We start from the raw sequence: 22,860 nt of genomic DNA, 5'->3' as shown, positions 1-22,860 counted from the left end.
GAGGGTATCTTTTCCTGCTCCATAATGACAGGGAAAAAACCTGGCATTTAATTTGCACGCTGAGAAAAATTACTGTGGATGGGTAGGTGGGTGCAATTTTACATGTATTCTTAGTCAAAGCAAAAGTGGTTTTGATTGTTTAAAGAAAAAACAACCCACCCAAGTTAGTATAGCTGACGATGAGTGCACTCTGATATTCCGTATATTTATGTATTTTGGTTTTGCCAGTTTGTCAGTTTTACTGTGAATTTTCAAGTAGCTGAAGCTTTCCTTAAGTTTTTGTTATCGGAATACATATTAAAAACATTTAAGGTTCTTTTCCTTTTAAGTACTAAGAGGAGCATGAAGATGAAAACCAAGACTAAGTGTGTATCCATATAGGGAAACTGATTCAGGTACTTCCTACAGAAAAGGCTGTTCTGCAGCTGGTACTCTGAAATTCCTCTTGGTGTGGACACTCATATTCTCTAGGAACTAAAGTGCTTAAGCTGAATCAGAAAATGGGACTGTGCCTAATAAATAGACTCCCTGGGGATTCATATAGGAAAAGCTATGGTACTTTTAATTCACACAGCCTGTCTTAACTTCAGAGTAACCTCCTCATATTATCAAGTGTGAAGAAACCAGAAGATAAATAAAAACAATGAAAAAGATTCTTCTGCATAAAAAAAGGTGTGGGGTTGGGGTGTTTTTTTCTTTTTTTCTGGGGTGTCTTTCTTCTTTCTTTGTTTCTTTCTGTTATTGTTTGGGGTTTTTTTAAGTCATGGTTTGGGGGATCTGAGGTATAAATTCTCTGTCTGTAGCTTATTAATGACAAGTTTGGTGGAATTCATCTCTGTGCATGAGACCTTATGTACCACTGACTATGTGAGCTTAAATGTTGCATTATCCAGTTTATGCCTTACTAGCGCCCACCACAACAGGATGAATTTCACCCACCTTGGTTATTCCCATCTAAATGTGAAATGATGGTTTCTATTTGTTCTGCTGCAGATAGGATGTTTCATAATTTTTACATGTCTAATGCATTGGTTGAAGTAACGAAATGTGCTCTTTTGTTTTGAAGTGTAATCAGCAAGATTGCATTTGCATTGCTTGTAACTGAATCACGTAAGTGAAATTACATTGCTCCCATCTCATTTTGTATCGTAAAATGTTATGTGGTGCAGCTTGTTTCCCTCCTTCCTGGAGCTTTTCAGGGTGATATTCTTTCTCTAAATTTCAAAGCTACAAAACATTTGCTTTTTGTATTTGGCATAGAAATTACTTTCTGCAGTGCACTTCTACATCTGCCGCGTGAACCAGAATTTTCATAGTGTGCAACGTACGGGTTTGGAAAGCAGCTAGTTTTCAAAGCTTTCAAGGTCTTGTGTTCTGTTGCATATTAAGTGATTACTAGGTAGGTTTGTACAATTAGCAACAACCTCTGAGTCATATGTGATAATACCTTACTACTGCTCACATATAGAAATTGCATATTGAGGGGTTTCAGCTTATTTAGCTTTGGAATTGACTTGTAGATAATACTGAAATCAAAATGATTCTGTTGTTCTTCCCTCTTTTCCCCTGCCTTTGTTACTGGCTTAGAAGCAAATGTAAATGCATTTTTAAATTGAGTTTTCTAAAAGTATCCCTGAGGTAGATTTCTATCTTGACTATAATTCATTTTTTGTTTTATTTGATTTTTGGGGATACATATTTGGAAATAAATGGTTTAACACAGTAAGAATAATTGCTAACTGCAGAAGTCAGTAACAATTCTGATAAATATGAATGTCCCAGATACTCCCACTGAGGACTTTTAAGTCATTAATTTTTATGATAGAAGTATAAGCAAAACAGAAATGTTCTTAGATAACCTATAACACTGTGGTTGCCCACAAACCCTCTGCCTATTAACTACATTATTGATAAAAGCTCCTGATCGTACATGCAGCAGTGCTTCTCATAATATTGTCTAAACGTGATGTGTGTCAAATAAATGCCAGAGACGAGTTATAGTGATGGTGTCACAAAAATACTCTGTGCTGGTTTTTATCCATAAGTTCGTTGGGTTTTGTTGTTGTTGTTGTGGTGGGTTTTTTTTCTGTTAGAAGGCATTGGTGCTGAGTTCAGCAGCCTCTAGCATATAAGTACTCATTGCTTAGGAGAAAGTGTATGAGAACACCAAATAATGACTGAGATTTGAAAAAGAAAATAAAGGGGGGAAGAAAGTAAGTCAGAATGAATTGTGCATTTCTAAGGAGTATCTCCAACTGAAGCTACGTTTGTGCAGTGTTCTGCTAGTGCAGACATGAGATTTTATTTCTCCCCCTGCTATAGCTTTATCTACCAAGCTTTTTCTCCCTCACGTTCATGTTTGTATCTTGAAATATTGTGGAATGTATACTATTTGACCTGCGGTTTCCTCGTCGTAAGTTGTTTAATACTGGAGAGAGAGAAAGCTATCTGGTATAATCTTTTTAGCTGGGAATGTATTTGGCACAATCTTTTACAAGTAAAAGAACCTGCTTTCAGTATCTATGGTACAGCACACTACAGCCCTCTCCAGTCCGGTCACCAAGGATTTGCAGCATTTTGTTGATTGAATCCAGTTCTGTCTGCGACTGGGTTTCATGTTAGACATGTATGTGAGGGAGACAATGTTAGCTGTAATGAAGACAATTGCACTAGAAAGGTAAATGATAGAAAGATAAAAGTGCAAAATCCTCTCTATTAGATGCCCAAAGTCGTCTTTATGTTTCTTTGTCTCCAGCAAAGTTGCTGTGAAGGGTTGAGAGCATATCTAAGTGTAGAACTTGGTTCTGGTGGGGTTTTTTTTCCCTACTTCAAAGAAAATTATATGAAGTAAATACATATTTTTCTATACATCCTGAGACTGATTCAGATCTCTTACCAGTCTAAATCTAGAACTCAAGTTGAGCTTAAGATGACTGGTGTCAAGATTTGTGGCAGTGGAATTAACTAGGAGTATAGAAATATTAGGCCAGCTGTGTGACTATATAGCATGAAAGCTTACATAGTTTCAGTCAACCATTTTAATGTACTGAGCTTTTCGGTAACCTGGATGCTGAGTAGGAACCTGTATTTTGGAGTTGGTAGAAGCTAGTTAATAATCTCCTCTCTCTATTCCTATTAAAAACAAGGACTTAACTTTAGAAGGAGAGCTAAATTGCTGTCTATATTTTATCATCCTCCCTGCAGAAAGCTTCTTAAAACTTAAGAGGAGCTAGAGGCTGAAACCTTTGACAAGGGCTGAAATAATTCATATAAATCAGACTGAGTGGCAAAAGGCCTTTTAAGACAGCATAGCTATTATGAAGAGTTTTATTTAGTGGGAAAATAGTGTTAGATGCCTGGATTTCGATGGGAAGCATTTTATTACTTAATATCTTCAAAAAGTTTGTTAGAGCTTAGATGCAGTAGAGAATATACATCGTAATGGCGACAGATTTTTGTACTGGTTCAGGTCCACAAATGGATTTTGTAGGTAACATACAGTGTCTGCCAATTTACTTCCTTAAAGTAGTATCCGATGCTGCATGAATACTAGGAAATTCCTTTTTATTTGAGTTATATGTTCCACTGTGTTTGTTCACCCATCTCCTACTAACATGAGTGACAATTTCATAGGCATGTTGATGGCACTGTATGCCCTCAGTAACTTAAAAATGGGAACTGGTGGCATTTGCCCAGCATGAATTGTCCTTCCTTTGAAGAGGTTTTTTGGACTCAGTTCCATCACCCCTGTGGAACTCTAATCATAAGGCAGAGCAGCAGAAAGACTCATGATTAGCACTTTGTTTAGGAGAGGGCTAACACTTTGCTTGCATGGAGATTGAATTGCATCTCATCCCTGGAGAGGGTGATACCTACAGGTCAGAAAGTAAAATGATTGAGAAGGTTAAGTGCAGAGTTTCTTACTTGCACTGTATAGTTAACTTGTGGATTAAAGAAGAACACTTGTATTTCCTCAGCTGCAAGTCAGTGAAATTTCAAGTGGTTACTATACTTCAGACCAAATATATTTGGGGGGCGGGGAGGGTCAGAACCAACCTCAGGTGTTTCTCAGCAAACGCTCTAGGCTCAATCCTGTGGGTGTCTAAATGCTGAGTATTTGTTTCTGAAACATGAAGATAGATTGTAGATTTCATAGCAAAGTCTGCAAGATAATCAGTTCTCAAAATTTTGTATGCCCTCAAGTCCAGTTGTCCAGTTGCCTTATTACATAAGAGTTATTGTCTATTGCTGAATTTTATCATCTCCAAGAAAAAGTGTTGAGTTATGCTTATGAATTTTAGGGCATTCCAGATTTCATTCTTAATGCAAATGGGCATAAGAAATGGAGTATATGCTGCAGTAATTTCTCTTATACAGTTCTTTTTTTGACAGAACCTTGTGATTGTAAGTCCTCATTAATTTTCTACATCTGTCCCTCTGACCAAAATGGTCCTAATTTCTGAGAAAGATGGCATTTTTGATGTGTCAAGTTAGAGCGAAACCAATTAAATTTAATCTGTCCTGGAGATCTGCTTCTATTTGTTTTGGGTTTTTTTTTTTTTGCGTTACAATTTGAAAAACTGTTTTACTATTGAAGGAAGGGCTAAAGCCTTCTCTGTGGTTTCCACCCTAGAAATAAGTTCGCCCCATTTTATGTCTCATGCAGTTGAAATAATTGGAGGGATACCACACATTAATTTAGCCTCACTCTTGCTGAGATAGAAACATGTGAATTTTTCCAATCTCAATTGTCCTTAAATTAAAATTGGATCTAAATTCTCTTTTCTTTGGGGTTTGGGATGCCACATTATACTTTGGGTATATTTAATGAGTCGCTGTTTGTAGAGCTTGTAGTAGGGAAATAAAAATACGCCTTCAGTGTAGAGAGCTTATTGACGTACCTTCCTAGTAGGTGCAGTTTTATCAGCAAATGAGTTCTTTTGGGGTAGGGAGAAGGCATAATATATAGCAGTTCCCCAACAACATCAACAAAAGAATGTGGGAAAAGTGCTTCTTAATGACTTCTAATTGAAACCATACCAGCATAAAAATGGCAATTTACTGTTTTATTTAAAGGAGAAACTTTTGCCTGGGCTTGAGAGTGATGTTGATACTGTATTCAGTTCCTTTTCACTTCTCTAACCTTTGGAAAGCCACTTATACCCAAATTGTAGAAGGTATTTCATTGACTAAAAAGAAATTTCATCTGCAAAGGGATGATTAATAGGATTTTCAAAAGCGCTCAAGCAATTCAGTTTCTGAATTTCCATTAATATCAAAGGAGGTTAGGTACTTCAGAAGAAAGACCAGGTGAATATTTGCCCCCAAAGAACACCATAGAAAACCTGGATTTTACCTCTTTCTAGTTTTATTACTGACCAGAATCTGGGATTAACAGAGTTTGGACTCTTAATTAGTTGAGGTTTATATCGGGCTGAGAAGATGTATTATTATAAATTCCTTATAAAGGAGGGTTTTCTTAAGTTTGCCCAAATGATGACAGTGGATAATATAGGTCTTTTCTGTTTAATCTCATAAATCTCACTGGAAGTAAAACAGCTCCAAAACCTGTAATAAAAAGATCCATCATTTCCCTGCAGCTATAATTGTTGGAAACGTTAGCAGTAAGCTGCTGAGTGGTGCATTGAATCCTCCTGTGGGTTTGTAAATGTAATTTATTTTTTTTTTTCCACATTGCACCGAGACACAATTAATGCAATTTCTGAAATAAATATCAGACCTCTGTTTTACAGTTTCCAGAACTCTCTCTTAAGGTTTTGATGGGCGACATACGTACATGGAGGGTTCCAGAAGAGGTGTGGCTTTCTAGCTAATTTGGGGTAGTCTGTTCTTCGATACATGTGCTTGTATAAATAAGATCTACCAGTGAGAGCGTTGAAAGGTATTTGCATCCCTTTCTTTTTAGTCAGAGAAGAAGCCAGCTGTTTTCTTGGTGTTTGACCATACTGGAAGATGGAGTCAAGTTAACAAAAGCACTAATATGTATGATTTAAACAATTAATGGCTGAGAGCGGCCAACTAAAGCAATGCTGTGTTTTGACATTCATTGTGTTTATCGAGAGGAAATGAGTATTTGCCTTTGTGTCATTCAGCATGTGTTGTATCACAAAATCAGCTCTGTGTATGTGCATGTATATATTTTTCTGGCTGGAGATGTCTGGATATCTATATGATGCACTGAATCTATGCTGTAAGAATTTGCAGGCGGTCCGCCTTTCACTGGAGGGCACAACGCGATCAGATAACCTGCCTGTCCCCTTCATCAAAGTCTTTGTAGTTTCCCTTTCAAAACCAGGACATCGGTTATAAATACTGAGAAGTTAATCTACGTGCCAAACCATTTTATAAAATAGTCACTACAGCTCCAAAAATATTTATGAAAGGCCTGTTTTGTTTGGAACTTTTAAATTCAAGTTATGAAGTGATAGTAATTCTTGACTGACTGCTGTGAATTTTCAGGCCCACAGCTCCTTCCACAGGAGTGCTGGCACAGTGGGTCTGGAGGTACGTCTCCTGCGTGACGGTCAGGAGCGAAGTGAAGGAGACGTGCTGAGCTTTCACGTCGCCTGCGTTAGCCCTGGAGGGGCCACCAGTGAGGCCTCTAGTACGAGGCGTGGGAAGGGAGCTCCTGGAAGGGGAGGCAGAGGTGCCGAGGTGGCCTTCGACTTGCAGTCGTTCTCTTACCTGTGCTGGCTTTTGCCTCTCCTCCCTGAGGCTGAAGCAACCATCTGTGGCGTGCTGTTACCGGAGCGTTTGCCCTGCTGGGTGCCCTTCCAGTCCCGCCACCCCACCTGGCTTTTTCTCCAGTTTGTTTGCTATGCTGTTGGCTGAGGAAAGCCATGGTAACCTGTGGTGTCTGGCTTTACTCATGGGTACTAGGATTTCTTAAGCAAAAAAATGAAAATGGTTACTGACAGCTGAGTGTGTTAGTCTCCTTCACCTCCTCCCCCTTTTCCAGGCACGTACTTTGTTTTCCTTTTTATAAGTTCCTATCACTCGGCCATCTTCCTGTAGAGTCCGATTTAGGATTGGGATCTACAGCCGTGCTTAGGAAACCAGCATCTACCCTGTGTTCAAGGGCAACCATGGTGAGATGACTCAAGGAGATAAAGATGCCAGGGCCTGTTGGACTCAGTGAGCTGAGCCAGTTCGGGGAGCAAAGGCGGCTGGTCGGAGCAGCTGGGGAGGCACAGCCGTGCGTGCCAGGGCCGTGTCGATCCGAGCGTGGGTGTCCGAGCCTGCAGTGAAGGAGGGAGAGCGCTGGATAAAACCCCGGGGGCCTGGTGAGTCCTTGGGAAAAAACAAGGCCTCAGTCACCATCCCAACAGTCTTACAGCCTCCCTTAGTGTAATTTGCCTTTTTCTGGATTTTTGTCAGCCAAGAGCCTTGGTCTTGACTGTGTGCTGTTAGTGTAATTTGCCTTTTTCTGGATTTTTGTCACCCAAGAGCCTTGGTCTGGACCGTGCGCTGTCAGCTCTGGTGTGTGCCCAACGATGGCCCTTTCACTGGTGTTTCATCGCGGTGGGTGAGGGGACGCGCTTGCTCTGCCTGGCCGGCCGTGGGGTGTCGCAGATGGGAGCACGCGTGGGAAGGCTGTCCCCACACGTGCCATCGCTGCTGTGGCCTTGGCTGCCAGCATCCTGCAGCTGGGGCACGTAGGGGAGTTGAAGTGTTGGGTGTTGAGATGGGTGCTGTCACGGTGACAATTGTACGAAGTAAGAGTGCTTCAGTAGAGGAAAAGAAAATGCCTGGATCTTCCAAGGTGCCTTCAAATTTGGGGAAGCGCATCCAGATCAGCTGTGGGAGATGCAGCTGCAGAGCAACACAGGCACAGGAAGCTTGCTCCCTTGTAGCTTTGGGAGAGTGAAGCAGCTCAAAAGATGTTGAATATGTTCTAATGAAGAACAGGGGCACTGTGTCTGCTCCACGCTTGATGCTGGAATTTTGGTTTTTAATCTGATAGTGTATGAAGTCTTCAGTAACGTGTCCACGTTCATATCAGCCTGATCAACTAAACTAAATGACACTACATTTTGAGACTTATGTTAATGTTACGAGCTCAAGATTTTAAATTCAGATGTTAAATTTTTATTTCAAAATGTAGACACATTTATAGTTTGATATAGTCCTTCTGGTCTGTGGCATTAAAAACTGGTTCTAAAATTACGAAGTTGGCCTAGGAGTCCTGAGATTTTTTTTTTTTTTAATAAGAACGACACATCTTTTTTTTCATTCAATTTCTTGAACATCTGCAGGGCATACAGATGCATTTCATGCATTTTTCTTCAACTGAGAGATTTATTGGTATATTTTGACAAAAATAATTAAGCCACAGGTCTCACATGATCACGCAATTCCAGGACTTGGGACTGGCTTTAAGAGAAATAACAAATATCACAATATAACAAAGCAGTGAGATTTGGCTACAGTAACAAATACTTTAAGTACCATAGCAAGGAGTTTTCACAGAAATTCCCATTAGTCTCTTCTCCTGAACTTCCCATGCCAGAGGGAGCATGTGTAGAGGCAGATGTATGAATTCAAAGAGAGAAAAAGATGAAGAAGTAGAAAATACATTGCTTTTGTTTTCCAGTTTCAACAAAATTATCTTTTGTTGCCTTAGCTGAGGAGGAGAAACTAACAGCACTTAGAAACAAGCTTTTTAAAGTGTTTTTGCAGAAAATGTTTGTATTTTAATCCTAAAATAAATATACCAAGCTAACTGGCTCTTTGAAAAACTATTTGGTTTACAAATTTTGAAAATAGGAGTAGCAGGAACAGTATGAAGGTTTTGCAAGAGGAAGCTAAACTGTAAATAAATAAAACTATGACTATTCATAGCAAGTATGAGTAGGTGGTTTTTTAAAAGCTAGTAATATAGATATGTTTTTAATATAGAATAGTTACTAGATAGCATGTCTCCAAATGACTCCCCAAACAGTAGAGTAAGTGCAACAACACATAGAGATTTTATGTGGTACATAGACTTGAAGTCTGTGCTTAAATGGATCTGTAATGAATACTAATTTAGATGTCATAAAAACCAAACCCACAAATTCAGTCACAGATATAACCCAATGGAGAAATTATTAAGAGATGAAAAGACAGCATACAATGTTATGAAGTCTGGGAAGGACATGGGCCCGTGTGTCACGGGACTATTCATGGATTCGGTGAGTCTGGGAAAGAGTAAAATTACATGGTCTTCTACAGTGACTGCTGATCACCTGTAGCAAAGCTGGCAAACAGCTTAAAAAGTAGTGGACTGTAAGCAGTAATAGTGCCGGTTTGAGTTGCAGGGTTTGGGGGGGATGATTTTCAGCATCTGTAAATGTTTTGTCCAGCATAGGTGGTGCATTCATCAGAGTAATTTATTCCACTTTAGGAACTGGAAATTCTTCCTGGCTTAATGTTGAAGATTTTTATTTAGTTTTCATGGATGAATTGGTTTCTTGGGAATTGTTCTATAAGAGGGGATTTGGGGTCTGCATATCTCAAAACCCAAGAGAGCAGGGAAGTGAAAAGGCTGTGGGTTCAGCTCTGTAAGCCCAGGCATTCCCAGGGACCGGCTAACCCAGCCAGAGCCCTGTATTTTCAGCTTTTGAAGTCACCCATGCAGAATTATCCTTTGGAATCGCTTCTATTTCTTTCCGAAAAATGGTGCTTGTGTCTTTTCTAAATTTTCTTTGAAAACAGGATCCCAGTGTAATTCTACCTGCAGCTATGTCTCTTGGAGGGCTGCGCTGCCCTTTCTGTCTCGGAGGTACTTTCTAACGCTGCTGATTTATAAGACATCGTTATGAGTAACTAGCATAAGCTTGGGCTGAAACATGCAGCTAATGTGTCTGTTCCATCCTACATCGAGTCCTTTGTCTCTGTGCATGTGAAAGGCCCAATGTTTTCCTTCTCTGAGTTTCTGAATTCAGCCCTCCTACCTTGCTCTCAAAATCCCTTTGATAACTTCTGCGGTGCTGATTGTTGTTTAATTATTTAATCTCAGCTTTTAAAACGTAAAGCCATGACAGAACTTGCTGTCCGACGGATGAGGACAGCGTACAACTCCAAGTCCGTGCAGTCCCCGGGAGCAGCACCGGGTGCCAGCAGCCCAGCCAACGCCGCGCGTGTGCTGCGCAACGCTGCGCGTCTGCGCAGCCGGCAGGGCAAGGGGCAGCGCTCGGCTTGCGTCCTGACACGGCCCCGCTGTCCTGGAAGTGCCGTGGGAACTGTGGGTTCAGAGGAAGATACTGGTTAGTGATAGCTGAGCAAGCCAAATCGGAGCCTGGTTTATGTTGGTGTTTGATTCAGCTGCAGCAAGGTGTGAGGAGCTGTAAATTTGAGGTTTGTACCTGAGGGACTCTTACTCTAAATGAGAACAACTGGTGGTAAGGGCAGTTTAGGAAAGCCAAGTAGTTACCTGATAAACAAGGTCCTTATAGAAGCGTATGAAGATTACATTGTCCCTTCTGATTCCTAAACCCTTGTCATAAATGCATTGAATGTGACAGATCTTACATTACTGTCATGATCTTAGAAAGCAGTCATTGCTCAACTGCCTTACGGGATTTCATTCTGGGTCTTAACATAAACTTTTGAAAAAACGCCGAAGTGCCTGATTTCCTAAGGCGCCAGATATCTTAGGGTGGATAAGCTGTCTTTCAAGGAAGTTAGATGCCCAAAATCATATACTAACTTAAGGCAAAAAAATCCTCATTCGTTTTGATACTTGGCTATTTTGTTAGGTTGTTTTCCATTTCCTGATTGCTGTATTAATCCTAACGTATGAACGTTTAAACTATTCTGGAATAACATTTACTGCATCTTTCCATGAGCTTGTTTTTCCAAATGCAGTGATGAAATCTGTAAAATGTTTCACTCTGCCAGCTCAAGAAGACTGAAAAAATAAAGCATTGGTGGTGATGGAGAGTGTCAAAGTTAGCTAGATCCACTGTGTTTGGAGCAAATTGTAAAGAATAAGTTGAATTTCTCAGGTGCGTGCTCTGATTCAGCAGAGACTGGTGGTGGGCAGGGCTGAAATAATTACCTTATCTCCTGTTGAATTGCAGTGCGGGTCAGGTGCATAACTAGTACAGAGCTTTTAGAAATGCCAGTCTCTAATCCCCAGATGTTGGGTCTTGAGGTGAGCAGACGACCAGAAGAGTGGATGACGTTCACAGCCCAGGTAGAAGCCTGCTAGCGAGCAGTGTGTCACTGTGAAAGAGCTGTGAAAGGGTAGCCTCGCCTACTGCGGTAGCTGATCTCACAGGTTCAGAGGCCAATCCTCTCGTGATGTAGTGAAAAAGAAAAATCTCGCATTACCGTTTGCCATACTGTAGCTGTGGATGAAAAGAAGACTTGAGCCTTTAGGACTGGCAATAACACCACTTTTATTAAGTTTCTATTGAAGGACTATTTTGAGTCAGATAAACTGATGGGCTGAACACAATAACCTTCAGTATCTCACTTTCAAATACTTAGTAGGCAAGCACTAGTGAATAAGAGAAGAAATTAAGCTAACATGTAGAAAAAAGGTTACTTGGCAACATCATAGTGTTTGTAAAGAGGAGAAAGAAGGGTCAGGAACTTAATGAATTTAGATTATAGAATTTTCTGTAAGTAAGTCACTGCATGAATAGAAAAATCCTAAACCAGATTTTGGTGTCATACTCTAATAGGGATTGCCTAAAGCAAAACAAGGTTTGTTTGGAAGCAAACCGCAGAGAATAGCAAAAGCATAGCTGCTATGTACAAACAAAATTGGACTCCCCAGAGGCAGGCAGTGCTGATCATAGCTCAACCAGAGACAATCTGAACAAGGTATGTGGTACTCATGAAAGTTGGTGTTCATTTTTTGTGTTGTCTGGAGTAAACATACCTGGAAATGTGGAAGCGTTGATTTGGAGAGCCCCATGTTTACTGTGTGACATGCTATTAAAAAAGTTTTGGCTTATCTTCAGTAATTGGGAGGAAGACACCAAATACAAAAGCACTATGGCCTATAATTACGGTTCTGCCCAGCTTGTCAGTGTGATTTCAATGGGTAAATGAATTTTCCTCTGTAATAATAACCTTATTAATTTCTGACCCTTGCAGAGAAGAAGAATCCATTGATTGTCGGAGTTCACATTTTTGCAGTGGGTTTCTGTAGTGGTAACCAGTTGCATGGCTCAGCTAATCATACCTAGTGTTTTGGGTGGAATAGGAGGTGCAATACCAAAATCAAAAAAAGTGGGTTTCTGTAGTGGTAACCAGTTGCATGGCTCAACTAATCATACCTAGTGCTTTGGGTGGAATAGGAGGTGCAATACCAAAATCAAAAAAAGTTATCTGCCAAACTGTCCCTTCCCATCCAGGCCATCCTGCAGTAAAATCTGTTTTTAAAGTAAAGACCAAATTAAAGTAAACATCATCTTGTAGGGCCTGAATTTTGCAAATTAATTCAGTGGACCATGGCAACCAAATGTGGTACATTTATGGTAAATACAGCTCGATTGGAAATACTTAATTACGGTACCTAGGAAAATGCAATCTAACAAATAATATCTCCCCCCACACACCCCCAATGCTAAAATTTTAGCTGTTAGTAAACATTCTACCAAATCAAAAAGACTCAGTAAAATCTTGTTAGTAAGTGTGTTCACGTGGACATTTTTCCATTGGAGACCAGTACATACCCCTGTGGAATTTGATTTCTTGAACCACTATAGACTGCCCCGTGCAGGGAGCTGAATTGCTTCCTGGAGGATGCTTTTGGCCTTTCTCACTTACATAGGGAGCTGAAATTAAAGACACTGGTGGAAGTTTTCACACAGTTTAGTGTATAGTAAATACTAAATACTGATTCACTTTACTAAAAATAGTAAATACAGTTCAGTAAATAAAGAAATACTCCAAAAGTATATTTTCTTAGGATTTGTGCTTTATTTTCTATTACTGATCATACATCTCATTACGACTATGGGGATTTAAGAAAAACAGATTCACAGTGATGTGTCCTAGTTACTTGCTCTTCTTTTCATTCAGTGTGGAGAGCAAAACTAATAAAACCTGTTTAATTTTCTTTTTACTTTCAGGCACCGATTTTTGAATGTCTGTTGTGCCAGTTTCTCCCAATAAGTCTTAGAACAGCATTATTTTGGGTGCTTTAAAATACTTAGAGTGTGGTTTCACTGCTCAGATGATTTGAGATGTAAGTGGACTATTACTCTGACATAACTCCTACATACCTCAAAATTTCTAGCTGAAGCTAAGCTCTAACCATGATCAAAGTGGCACATCAGTGGAATGGGTTGAAGTTTTGTGGAGTTGGGATGGGGTTTTCTGTGGTGTTAATCCAGACGCTCTGCTATTCAAATGCTGAGTTGAGCAAATCAAATTATGGTAACTCTGCAGAGAAATTATTGCTATACCAAAGTAGACAATGGGCTGCCTTCTGTACTTTTATTCTGTTACAAATTAGAACTTCTAACCGCTAAGTATGCATAAAGCACTTCTCTTCCTTATTATTTTTCTCTGTTCTGCTTAAATTAAAAAAAAAAAACAAAACCCAAAACACCTCAAAACCAAACTTCTATGCTGGGTCATATATAGTTGCTAAGATCAAATTAACAAATGTAGCTTGCAAATAACCAATTGAACTAAATTTTTAACATCATTGGCTATAGAGAAAAATGTTTTTTCTATGGTTGCTTAGTGCTCTACCACATCTGTTCCTGACTCTCTAGATTTTGTGAAGATGAGCTCAGGATTTTGTACGAGGGTAAGAAGTGGTAAGAAGTTGTCATTAGACTCAGTTTTGCAATTTCCAGGCTTCATCAAAGCACTCCTGAATATACCTGATTGTGTGTAAACAAATATTCCTGCTGGAATCTGTAGGAGTGCCTATGCCCTTGAACAAAATCACATGCTAAGCTGCTCCGCTCAAGTGAGAGCCTGTTGCTGGCCCACCTGCGAGACCTGTTATTTAATGGCCGTGCACTTGTTCATGTATAAGGCAGATGATGAAAAAAATATATCTGAATTCAAAGTCTCTTATCCATTTCTTCCAATGTTTAAACTAACTTTAGTATCAGAAACTGGCCATATCTTGTATATTTTTTAATCTGCCTTACTTACCAGGTAAGTATTTAAGAAGCACTGTGGTCCCTTCTGGATTTTTGGCAGTGTTGCATTACAGAGTAATTTTTTTCAGCATGGTGTGTGTAAATGGATGTGTATGTGTGTGCATGCACGCTTCTGTAGAGATAGATCTATGTTATCTGAAATAATAGATGTGAGGGCTTTAACCTTGTAACTGTTACGAGATCTTTATGTGTCTGCTTTAGGGTCGACCCTATCCCATATGACACTCCAAAACCAGCGGGCCACACGCGATTTGTCTGCGTCTCAGACACACACTCCAGAACAGATGGCATCCAGATGCCTTATGGGGACATCCTTCTCCACACGGGCGATTTCACCGAACTGGGACTGCCCTCAGAGGTTAAGAAGTTTAATGACTGGTTAGGTAAGGAATTACTGCGTTTTGGTGACCCCAATTAACCTCTCCTGTCCAAGTGTCAGTCACTGCCTCCTAATTGAATTAGAGCACTTGAAAATCCCCCCCTACCCTTGCTTCGCTTGTCCTCTTGTGATGTGCTGTTTCTAGCCTCAGTATGATTCTGTTAATTAAGACAAATTTAGAGACTTCACTGTATTTCTGCATTATCTTGGGGGAAAAGATTCTGTCATTCCACAGCAAGGGCTACGTAGCCTTCTGTGTGCGCTGAGAGGGTGGTGGCACCTCATACGAATGCATACAGCGTCCTATTAGTTGATGTTGTGGGGTTTTATGGCCACAGCCAAAACTATTGCTCACTGTATTTTGGGTTTACCGTAACTGAAAGCAGTGCTGAAAGTTGCAACGTATTTGGAAATGATGAAAGTCCTTCTTCCACAATATAGGATAGCAAAATTGTAGAATGAAAAATCATAGAATAAAAATCAATAATACTGTTTGGAAGAGGGGATTTTTTTGGGGGTGGTATTCACCTGATTGCCCCTTTGAGTTAGAGTGCTGGCATTCTAAATTTGAACGCAGGCACTCAATGCCTCTTCGGTAGAACACCTTTTGTATTCTGCTGTAGTTGATAGCAGTGCCTTGATAGTGTGTTGCTACAGATGAGGGCAATTAAATTGCAACAGCAGAAGACCAAAATGAAGGAGGGGAACTTGTGCAGGATGTTTCTGTTATAAATGCCACTGGTAGGCTGGCTGTGTACTGCCATGTCACCACTTGCATTAGAAGCAGTCAGAGGTGAAGGTGACTTGAGCAGCTGATCTTCAAGAAAGATTAGAATGAATTTACAGCATTATGTAAAAACCTTTAAAAGCATAGCTTTGTCATCATGCTTTACCTTCATCACTGCACTCTCTCTTGCCTGCTGTATGATGGCCACATCTCTACATGCCTTTAATAGCATCATTTTATTCCACTGGAGTTCCTTGGCTGACCCTTCAGGAGATAAGTAAAGAACATTTGGATTTACAAAAGGAATTTTTAAATAGAAGAGCTTCCACATTCTCCGTCTTTTGCATTTTTGCCATACTGTTCTTTTTATCTTCCTTCTGACCCCCTCTGATTTCCATAGCCCAATTTTAAAGAACAATTTTCTTTCTTTTTATTGCTGTGCATGTGGCATTGGGGCTTCCAGATACTGCCATATTGCTGTAATTTAGTTTTATCGTTCTTATTTCTAGAAAGTGGCACTAGATTTTATGGGCTCAAAACTGTCCTTTTTCTAGGAACGTAATTGCAGGACTGGGAAATAAGTGGTAGGAGAAATAGGTGGATATGGACATAGGTTGAGGGAAGAGACACAGTAGGAGTCATCTTCCTCAACTTTTGAGCGTTCTTTGTGATAACCTGTAAATGTTAGTGTTGCGAAGGAGGAGGAGCAAGGTAAGGGCAGTGGGAGGCTGTGCACAGCCTCACCTGGGAGTGGGCAGTGTGGTCCCACCAAGCTTCAGTCCTCGTAGAGAAGCTGGGCAGCACTGCAGTTCAACAAAGTTCAGTTGTTACAGATGCCAGGCAGCTCCAGAAAAAGAATTGCTTTCTGGAGAGCATAGATCTCCAAAGTCTACCCTGACTGCACTGCGAAGAGCGGCGTCTGGCTACCAAAGTTCCTCTTTGGACTTTGGGTCATTTCACAAGTATTGTTTTGATACAGCCAGAGCCCATGCCCAGTGCTTGGCATTTGAAAACACTAACTCAGTACTGCTGAAAGCTAAAACAAGTAAGCTGCTGGTCTGTTTTCACCCTTTCATGGGGCATCTTACAGTATTGGCAGCCACTTGGCGTTTCTTGTATTTAACAGGGTTTTCATGATGATGTTATTTTATCACATAGATCCTTGGTTTAATATTTGCAACTGAAGAATTATAACCCTTTGAATAGGTTTTGTTCCAGCCTCAATAATTTACCATGGGGTTTTCTTAGCATATATATAGTTCTTGTAGAAGTCAGCATAGTATTTATCTGAGAATGACAACAGGTTTTGCATTCTTTGGCAATGTCGTTGAAACTGGAAGCTTGACTGTGTGAGGACCTACTGGCTTTGGCCTCAGACTTTCATATTTCAGGTACAGAGAAAAAATTGGTGTGGGTTTTTTTTGGTGTTTGGTTGTGGTGTGTTGGTTTTTTTTTTTTTTTTTTTTTTTTTAACGTGCACAGAGTCCACTTGCATTTTCATATAGATGACAATAACAGTTATTAGGTTTCTGGCATAAGGTGAGGCAGCAAATTGATTCCCCTGTGGAATCTTGTCACCTTGGTGAATATTCACTCCAGTGCTGTCCTTTTCTTATCTGGAATCAAAACCCTATGAGGTCAGGCATGCCCTTTTGCCACTTTATTTCAGGCTCCTATCTGCAAAATGGGAGTAGTTGCGTTTTACTATGTACTATGTGTATTGTGAAGATGAATACCTTCAAGGTTGTGAGGTGATGACATATAATAGTTTAAAAAACACATACCAGTGGCAGGCAGGAGCAAGCAGGATTCCTTTTTCTTCTGCCATATAGTGGGAGGCATCTCTTTTCATCATAGGTGGTAGGAACCTTATTCCAAAGCAATGCACTGAGAACTCCCATCAAATACAACGTTGTCCTTACAGAAAGGGGTTTTCATATCTTTTGTGTGCGTGGTTTTCTCCACTGGCAATCGTGTTGCAAAGCAGTGATGAAGGCAAGGCATTTGTATCATTTATACCTTGAGGGAGAGAAGTGAGATCAAAGCTAGGCTTCATTCTACAGCTCATTTTACCTGCTCTGTGGTAAAACAACAGGACCTCATCTTCACTAGGATTATATAATGGGATAACTAAAACACAATAACTATCCGTAATTCGCTTGGCAGTAAAGCCAAGGGAGAAGTTAAAAGATGATTATTCTGAACCCCTGCCTCGCTTGTACTTCACTGGGCGTTACACGTGCTACAGTTATACAGGACTGAAAGCACTTCTGTCAGCCCTGCAATTTTGTATTTTGTGGGTCTTGCATCCCTTTGCATCCCTTTGGGTATCTCACCTGAGCAAAACGTTCAGCATCTTGTCCGTCCATTTCGTTAACATTCATCCTTCTTCCTCATCTCTGCAGCCAAATCATGGAACATGCTTTCCACGCCCTCTTTCCCACCCTTCCAGCTCTCAGCCCTTCCTGCAACTTTTACTAATTCTTGCGCTTTTTTCCTTTTGGCTGATAAATTTTCATTATTGGTTTTGCGTGAAAGTCATCTGGGCTCATACATTGAATAACCTCTGTGGTCACTTAGTGATTACATACGCTGGCTGAGGTAATTTATTCGCTTTTGTTTTGGTGTGAACATGTCCCTTGGGTCTTGTAACTGCTGTAATCTCTTGACCTTAGTGACTGTTAAATGCTTTAAACACAGTTATTTTAAATTTATAATTGTTTTCATTAAAAATCTCTTCTAGTAACTTAACTGACCTTGCAGTAAACAGTGTTATGTGCTGAGGAAGAATTAAGGCATTATTCTATGCCCAGTATATTTCTTACTGAATGTTTCAACATACTATTATTATCACTGTTCCTATTTTTCCCATCCATTCTCATTCAGTCATATATGGGAAATGAAATACAGGAATATCTAATTATAGCTCTGTCTTCATAGTGCAATATTTCCTTTCCTGCATGATGGGAAGTGATTGAATAACTCATAAGAATTGAAGAGAAAGCAAAGATAAATTCAGGCAGATAGATCTTTAATGTGTGACGATATGTTTACTGTGCTTAATTAGTATGGGCCTGATTGTGCATATCCTTACTTGTGTGAATAATTTGCATCTGGCTTAGTAATTTTTCTCAAATAGCCAGTTTTGTTCTTTTTTTGTGTAACTGTTATCTCTTACTGTACTCATTTTTGGTTTTGGTTCCCCCCCCACAAGATTTCTAATATAAGGCACGTTACTGGATGAACTAGGCAAAATTCCGCAGTGGTAGATAAGAATAAATCCAGTTGGTGAACTTACTGCTCGTTAATGTCTGTGGAGCTGAGAGTAGAATTTGGCTAGCTTTTTTCTGAGTTGTTCTGGGATTTAGCAACTTGACTGTTTCATGTTTTTTCTTTTATGCCTTGCTTTTGTTTTGAATGCATGTTTCTTTTAATTTCTGTGGGATAATGACTTGAGGAACATTGTGAATGGTTTAGTGGCCAAATACATATGGGTTTGTACTGGAACAAATATTTCTCTACCTGTAATATATCCGTGCCTTTAGTATAACCATTGTTGATAGAGCTAAAATAAAAATACAGGGTTTTTTCTGTGGTGTAGTTTCTCCATCATGTTACTTAAAGTGAGAAGAAAAGAATTATTATACTATTTTAAAGTGGAGGTTTTCTTGTTACACTCTGCATATGTAGATGTGGTCCTCATAAATGTATTGTCAGTTCTTTTAAAGTTCATTTTTGTGTGAATGTTATGGAAAATAGTAGCTTCAGCTTGGAATTGCTGGCTGTTACATGGAATAGATGACAAAATGGGAAGAACACTGGAAATGTGGTGTTGCTCTCGGAGGTATAGACAGAGGCGTGGTTCCAGTCTACGCTTAGGTTTCTGCATTAGTACTGTAGAAACTTGGAATTATATTCAAAACTGTAGCCAGACACCTGCCAAAATAGTGTTTGATCTTGAAGATAGTATAATTTAATAAAAAAATATTAAGTGTAACAAAGTAGTATCACAGTAAGATCAAGCTTTTTTCTTATCACTGTTTAAAAATTCAGGGTCACATTCCTCTTGTATCCTTTCTCAGTCTCTCTGGTCTGGCCCAGTTATTCCCTCATTTTACCTAGGCTTCATCTCCTCTCCAGGCATATTTCATTTAGGGTTTTGTGTGAGTGTGTTCCTTTTGCTAATGTACACTGAAAACAGTTTCATTGTGAAGAAGTACTTGTCCTTGAGAACTTTTGCTCCGTAAAAGTATATTTCTGATGTGAATTATTTTAGGGTCTGACATGACGCTTTTTTATAAAAACAAACCAGTAAGCTCTAAATTTCTCCAAATTCAGAGGGATATTAGCTCAAAGTATTCTGAACTAATTTAGAACCAGAAGGAAGCTTATGAATATTTTAAAGGAAAATTATGGCAATAAAAACAAATCTCTTCCTATTTTTATAAATTGATTTATTTCTGATTTGTGTTTTTACCATCTGGAGCATATTTTGAACCCTATATGGCTCTACTTGTTATAGCTAGAATGAATAATTGACTAAACATAAAATACCATTTTGATGAACAAAACTCTTAGCACTTGAAAAAAAATTGCATTCATTGCAAGTGAAAGAAAATGCTGACGTAGCTTTAATCCTGTAAGTATGTATGAGTTTTGCACAGCTGTTCTGGGAGAGAAGGAAGCAACTCCCTGGAAAATCTATTAGTCTAATTTTGATAACCGCTGTGTCTTCTGTGAGTGGCTCTGATGAGGAGCTTTATTAGGCTTCCGACACTGGAATGGGATACACTTATTTTAGTAAGAGGTTGAGCTGGCTGCTGAAGACAGTTGACTCTTCTGTTGGTGTTGGCATTCTGCTATCCCTCTGATACTGTTAGGAGTTCCCAGTGATTTGCAGGATCCAGACCACACCGGCTGCCTATTTCAGAGACGCTCTGAACTGGAGAATAATGGAGACCTGATGGTGTACTGGCAAGCCTGTACAGACAGTTTTATTGTGTCTACTTGCTTATTAATTCTAGTTGCTAATAGATGCTGAACATTATGAGTTTGGAACATGTTGATGCAATTTCATTTAGAAAAACCCACAGATTTGTAAGATGAAATCTAGAGGCTTCAAGGTTTTTTTTGGTTTGGTGGGTTTTTTCGCTTATTTAGTTCTCTTTGTATTACATATCTCACTCTGTCTTTATGGTAAAGTCTTGAAAACCTTCTTCCAAGTTTATTTAGATTTTATTGCGGTATCACTACCTAAGAATATTTCCTTTGCTTTTGTTCTGACTTGAACTGTGTTTAATGTCATGGTTAAATTCTCATTTGTACTTAGTTTTAAATTCCCATATGGGTTGACTAAATTAATCATCAGTGCTGAGCTTTTATTTGCATATACCTTTTTGAGGTACATTAATACTAATTTTAATTTTTTTCTTCTCAGAGGAATACAAAAATAATTTGAATGTTACATTTTATTGTATTTATAAAATAGTGGGAAAATACAGCCACGTGGATTTTTGGTAATAAGCTGAATAATGTTTTCCTGATGTAGCAATCTACAGTGAAATGTGAAAACAAGTGCAAAAAAAAAAAGCAAAATTTTACTTTTGTGCTATCGTTATTATAGCTGCTTCTTCGTATTTATCCTCTGCTCTCAGTCAGATACTAGATGCTTTGTGGGCAACAGAACCCTAGAAGTATAACTTCAAAGGTAAAATAGAAGAAATTGTAGAGAAATGAATGTCAAGATAGTAAAATTTCCACTGACTAAAGTGGAATTCATGCATGAGGAGCAGCATAAGTTTATTCATATCTGATCAGTTGTTTCTTGTTTTGTTCTTGTTACTCCTGGCAACTTTTCATAAAGAAATTTCACAAGAAACTATTTTTACTATCTGTTAATGGCATACAGAGAAACTTTGAGGGTTTTTTTCCTAAACCGTAGTCACTAATTTACTAGAGATACAGTGTAAAATTCTTTGTACAAGTTGTGTACTACCTGCCATGATCAGTCAAACCAAACTTTAAGGTGTTATTTGACAGCTGTTGGAAAACTTGGCTCAGGTGAAATGTGCTTTCAAAGAGAATAATGTTCTGGATTGAGTGGCTCTTTATATGTTTAAACTGAACATATTCATGTGGTAGTTTTCAATGAAAGAAAGGAGCCAATGGGCGCTGGAAAGTATTGCACAATTCTTGGACAGGACTTTCAATCACAGTAACTGCTCAGTCATTTCTTGGATCTGCTTCCCTGGACTGCTGTTGTCTTAAGGCGGGGGATGATCAGGTTTCAAATAAAAAACTATAACCAAAACAAACTTATAAAATAGCCAAAATAATTATTCTTTTCAATTCCCTCCTTCCCACAAATCCACTTCAAAACAGAACAGAGATTTATGGTTGTTGTATTGACCAGGCATGAAACAAGTAATGCCACCAAATAGAAAGTTTTATAGACGTTGTCATCAGATTCTTCCTCCAGCATTGGAGGAAGCCGCATATCATATGCAGCCGCATATCATACCATGCAGCTGCATATCATACCATGAGAATGATTTCATTGGAAAGCAGTCAAAGTATGTATTCTTTGTACACCATCAATTTATTTTATCACTTACAAATTAAATCTTGCATCAAAAATACAAAGTGCAAAAATGCCTCTCCTAAATTTTCACATCACGTACACCATATTAACAATATCTAATTAAAATAAGAAGTCTTTCTGTTAGTAGAGCATCACATTCCTGCTTAGAAAGAACAATGGTTTCAGGGTGGAGGAGTTGCTTTGAGCAGAGAGAGGTTGGGGCTGGGGGGAGAAAGCACTGCGGATTTTAGTATAATGTGTAGTGTTCAAAGAAATTTTATTTCATCATAAAGATTAGCAGGCTGTGTAATTCAATTTAAAGCTGGTTGGCAGTGTCCTGTCTATTACAAAGCTTTTTTTTTTTTTTTAATCACCACTGGGTTTTTTTTATGTTGTATGCGACTACAGAACCTAGCAGACAACAGGAATGATCTTTGGGTTTTGTGCTTCCCACCCCCCTTCCTCTTTTCAGTTCTACATGTTAGGAAATGCGTGAGATTACCTTAAACAGAGCTACAAAACGCTATCAGTGAAAAGCCATCCTGCATTTTTTTGACTTGTATAAAATTATACTTTTTTTGTGGCCAGCTACTGAGAGTGAAGATCTGCTAAAAATGTTAGATTGGGGTGGTGGTGGTGGTGGTGTTGAATCAAGCTTAAAACTCAAATGTTAGCATTTATTCACACTGTTGTGGACATTACTATGCTGTAGAAAAGCAACATGCAGCACTTTATGTTAATGCAAGACTGGCAGACCTTTATCTTACAGTAATTGCCTATATTAGGGGGTTAATAAATGTTCCAAGAATTACTGACTTCTTTTTTTGTTAAAGAAAAATAGGTTGTTGCTTCTTGCTGGCTATAACCAGCCTGCATAGCTTGTTAATTAACCCTCTTGTTGCACTGGGCTGAACTGAGCTCGGACAAAGTCTGCATGCATTTTATGTATTGGCAATGATGTGTCTTGGCACAAAAGGGCTGCTAAAGAAAGACCTGTGCAACTCCACCTCTCCCATCCATCCCCATCACGCCT

General features: G+C 39.2%; 1 protein-coding gene across 4 annotated transcripts in view; it reads left to right on the top strand.

Annotated features, from left to right (window-relative positions):
• Positions 1-22,860, top strand: part of MPPED2 (metallophosphoesterase domain containing 2) — a 110,982-nt gene that overhangs the window by 26,721 nt on the left and 61,401 nt on the right. For 3 of the 4 annotated variants that reach the window (XM_075502048.1, XM_075502049.1, XM_075502050.1), the window contains exon 3: positions 14,343-14,524. In XM_075502048.1, coding sequence (XP_075358163.1) covers positions 14,343-14,524 — 182 coding nt within the window. Of the gene's footprint in view, positions 1-539; positions 673-14,342; positions 14,525-22,860 lie in introns of those variants that run through there. The other variant, XM_075502051.1, reaches the window with a different exon arrangement.

Source organism: Mycteria americana, chromosome 5, assembly GCF_035582795.1.
Source record: "Mycteria americana isolate JAX WOST 10 ecotype Jacksonville Zoo and Gardens chromosome 5, USCA_MyAme_1.0, whole genome shotgun sequence".
Classification (NCBI taxonomy): domain Eukaryota; kingdom Metazoa; phylum Chordata; class Aves; order Ciconiiformes; family Ciconiidae; genus Mycteria; species Mycteria americana.
Note: the sequence above shows the minus strand (reverse complement) of the source record. Positions and strands in the feature narration are given on the sequence as shown.